Source organism: Salvia miltiorrhiza, chromosome 8 (assembly GCF_028751815.1).
Source record: "Salvia miltiorrhiza cultivar Shanhuang (shh) chromosome 8, IMPLAD_Smil_shh, whole genome shotgun sequence".
Classification (NCBI taxonomy): Eukaryota; Viridiplantae; Streptophyta; class Magnoliopsida; order Lamiales; family Lamiaceae; genus Salvia; species Salvia miltiorrhiza.
In genome coordinates, this window is record NC_080394.1 from 15,804,458 (window position 1) to 15,807,158 (window position 2,701).

Genomic DNA, 2,701 nt, shown 5'->3' on the forward strand with positions numbered 1-2,701 from the left:
AAGAATCCAAAGATTACTAAGTAATGCATAATTAGTGCGCGTCCTGCTAAAAAACGTCGACAAACTTTTTTTTTGGGGGGGGGGGGGGGAGAAACGTCGACAAATTAATAAGTAAAAGTCATTTTTTTTTACTTGGGGGAAGGGGGAGCGGTTATAAGATGAGGTTTTTTTTTTTTTTTAACTTGGTGGAGTTGGGGAGAGGGAGCAGTGGGGTTTGAACTCGAGACCTCATTGTTCACACAAAAAAGATCGTACCGCTTGGTGTCCCTTTAGGGACAAAAATTCAAATTTGCAGTTATAAATTGTATGTGGTAAACACCATAACAAAATTCAAATTTGAGGAATTAATTAGAAGCAAAAAAATAATCAGTACCAAATAGAAACTATTTTGCCGTGTCAACGACGACTCAAACAGCTGATTTTGACAACATTAATTGTTGTAATAATATACAATCCCCTCAAAAAAAAATGTAGTAATAATTTACAAAAATATAAAAACAAATGACTTTATTATATTTATATGGTAGGTAAGCAGTCCTAAATCTCTATAGATTATTTTAGTTAATTCTAGTCAATTTAATTAGGTCACCTTAAATTAAATGTTTGCTCATAGATATGGCGTAAGCCGCGTAACCTGATAAAATAGCTAGATAACAAAAATAAGAGACAAAATTCTAACTAGTGTACACCTACCAAAGTAAAATAAAATAAATTTACAATCTTTAAAATTAAAATAATCAAAAAAACCTCCTCAAGAAATTACCATGTAAGGCGTAGAGCATCATCATCAGCTCCTCATCGCCGCCGTCGTAGTACTCCTGCAGCCGGTGGTTGCGGTGCTTCAGCACCACGTCCACCGGCAGCACCGGCCGCCGGCAGAGGGGGCACGTGGCGGAGTCCTGCTGCAGCCACGTGTCAACGCAGCCTTTGTGGAATGTGTGCTTGCACTTGAGCTTCCTCACCTCGTCTCCATCCTCGTAGAGGCATAGGCAAACACTGCACTCCGAGGTTTCGAACCCCAGCCCCGCCGCGTACCGCCGTGCCGGAGCCTTTTGATCGATGATTTTGAGGAATTGATCGGTGGTGAGGGAGCGGCGGGGGGTGGCCCGGGCGGCGCCGCGGACGAGGATGGCGAGCTCGAGGAGGAGGATGGAGAAGAAGAGCATTGCCATGGTGTAGATATGAGCACAGATTTGAGATAGGGATGCCATGTCTCACACACTCATATTTCACTCACGCTGCCAATTTATATTGAAAACTTTTGGGTACACTATTAAGTCAGACTCCTGACTTTTTAATCACTAAAACATATCTATTGTAAGCTCTCAAGTGGAATGAGAGGTATTTCTCAGATCAAATATTTCAAGTTTAAATTTAATAATTCCTTATGTATTTTGCATCAAATGCAATCCATTCATGATATCGTTTTCATTTTGTAGACGACACGTGTTTTATTGTAAGTGGAGTTTGTTGATCATATTATATATTATAAATAAAAGTGAAAATGATATTGTGAACAAACCAAAATAATAACATTAGAAATGATATTGTTGATGGTGGACGGAGGGGATATAGGGTGTAATCGAACCGAGCCGAACCGAATAGTGGTGTGTTCAAGTTTGGTTTGTTTAGTATCGAATCGAATCCCGAACTTTACTTACCGAATACTTTGAGGCTCACGAGCCTAATCGAGCCTATACGAACTTTCTAAAATTTATATTTATATTCAAAATATTGATTATTTTATTTTAAAAATAAATTATTTTATTTACAATAATAAATATATTAATTATTTTCTTATGACAAATAAAATTAATTAGAGATTTAATACTATTATTATTAATTTTAGTGGATAAATATAAGTTGTATCTACTAATAATTTATATTTTTCAAGATGAATTACTTGACAAATATGTTCACGAGCTAATGAGCCGAATACTATTAAGCTCAAGCTTGGTTTGTTTATTTATCAAGCTTCTCTAATCGAACTTGAACGAGTTTTTTTCGAACCGAGCTCCGAATAGTTCGCGAACGACTTGGTTTGTTTACACCCTTAGATATATGGGATATAATTTTTCGAATGCGATTATCTATTGTGCATTGAAAATAACTATAGTGAGATCTAAGAAAAATCATACATATCCGTTTTTCAAATATTTTTTATATGACGTAATTAAAATACTGGTAGCCATATTTTTCGGGTAGGTATAGATTTTGTTGACGGAGGAAAATTATAAATTCGAAAGTGGAAAAGAAGATTAGGTTCGATTTCGTCAAAACTATTACAGCTTACCTAAATGTTGCATGAGATTTTATATTGTGGGGAAAATGTCACTTCATTGACAGGAACATTCATTTTAGATGTTTACATGGTTTCAATTCCATCCAAATTCGAACACCCCACCACCACCATTCCATTTTTATACTATGTGATTTTATCAAAAACATAAAATGATGTTTTATTATGTTGAGACCCACTTTTTAAATAAAACTAGTATGCCTATCCCGTGCAATGCACGGCGATCATTAAAATTAAATAAAATATTAAATAATTATACAGATTAAATATAATTAAAATATAATAGAAAATAAAAAAAATATTAAAAAATCCACACCAATAACTTATTAAAGAACCTAAATATGAAAACACGTTAATTTTCAATTTTATAGTGTAATGATAGTTATAGTTAGTAAATAAATA

The 2,701-nt window shown here is 34.5% G+C and overlaps 1 protein-coding gene across 1 annotated transcript; it reads right to left on the reverse strand.

Annotated features, from left to right (window-relative positions):
* Positions 1–590: 590 nt before the first annotated feature.
* On the reverse strand, positions 591–1,533 carry LOC131001385 (uncharacterized). The gene has a single exon (XM_057927764.1). It carries the CDS (start codon positions 1,209–1,211, stop codon positions 738–740), a length of 474 nt encoding a protein of 157 aa, XP_057783747.1. The 5' UTR covers positions 1,212–1,533; the 3' UTR covers positions 591–737.
* Between the last annotated feature and the right edge of the window lie 1,168 nt (positions 1,534–2,701).

Coding starts and splice junctions, on each gene's coding strand:
- LOC131001385 (XM_057927764.1), bottom strand. CDS start 1,211: ATGGCATCCCTATCTCAAATCTGTGCTCATATCTACACCATGGCAATG.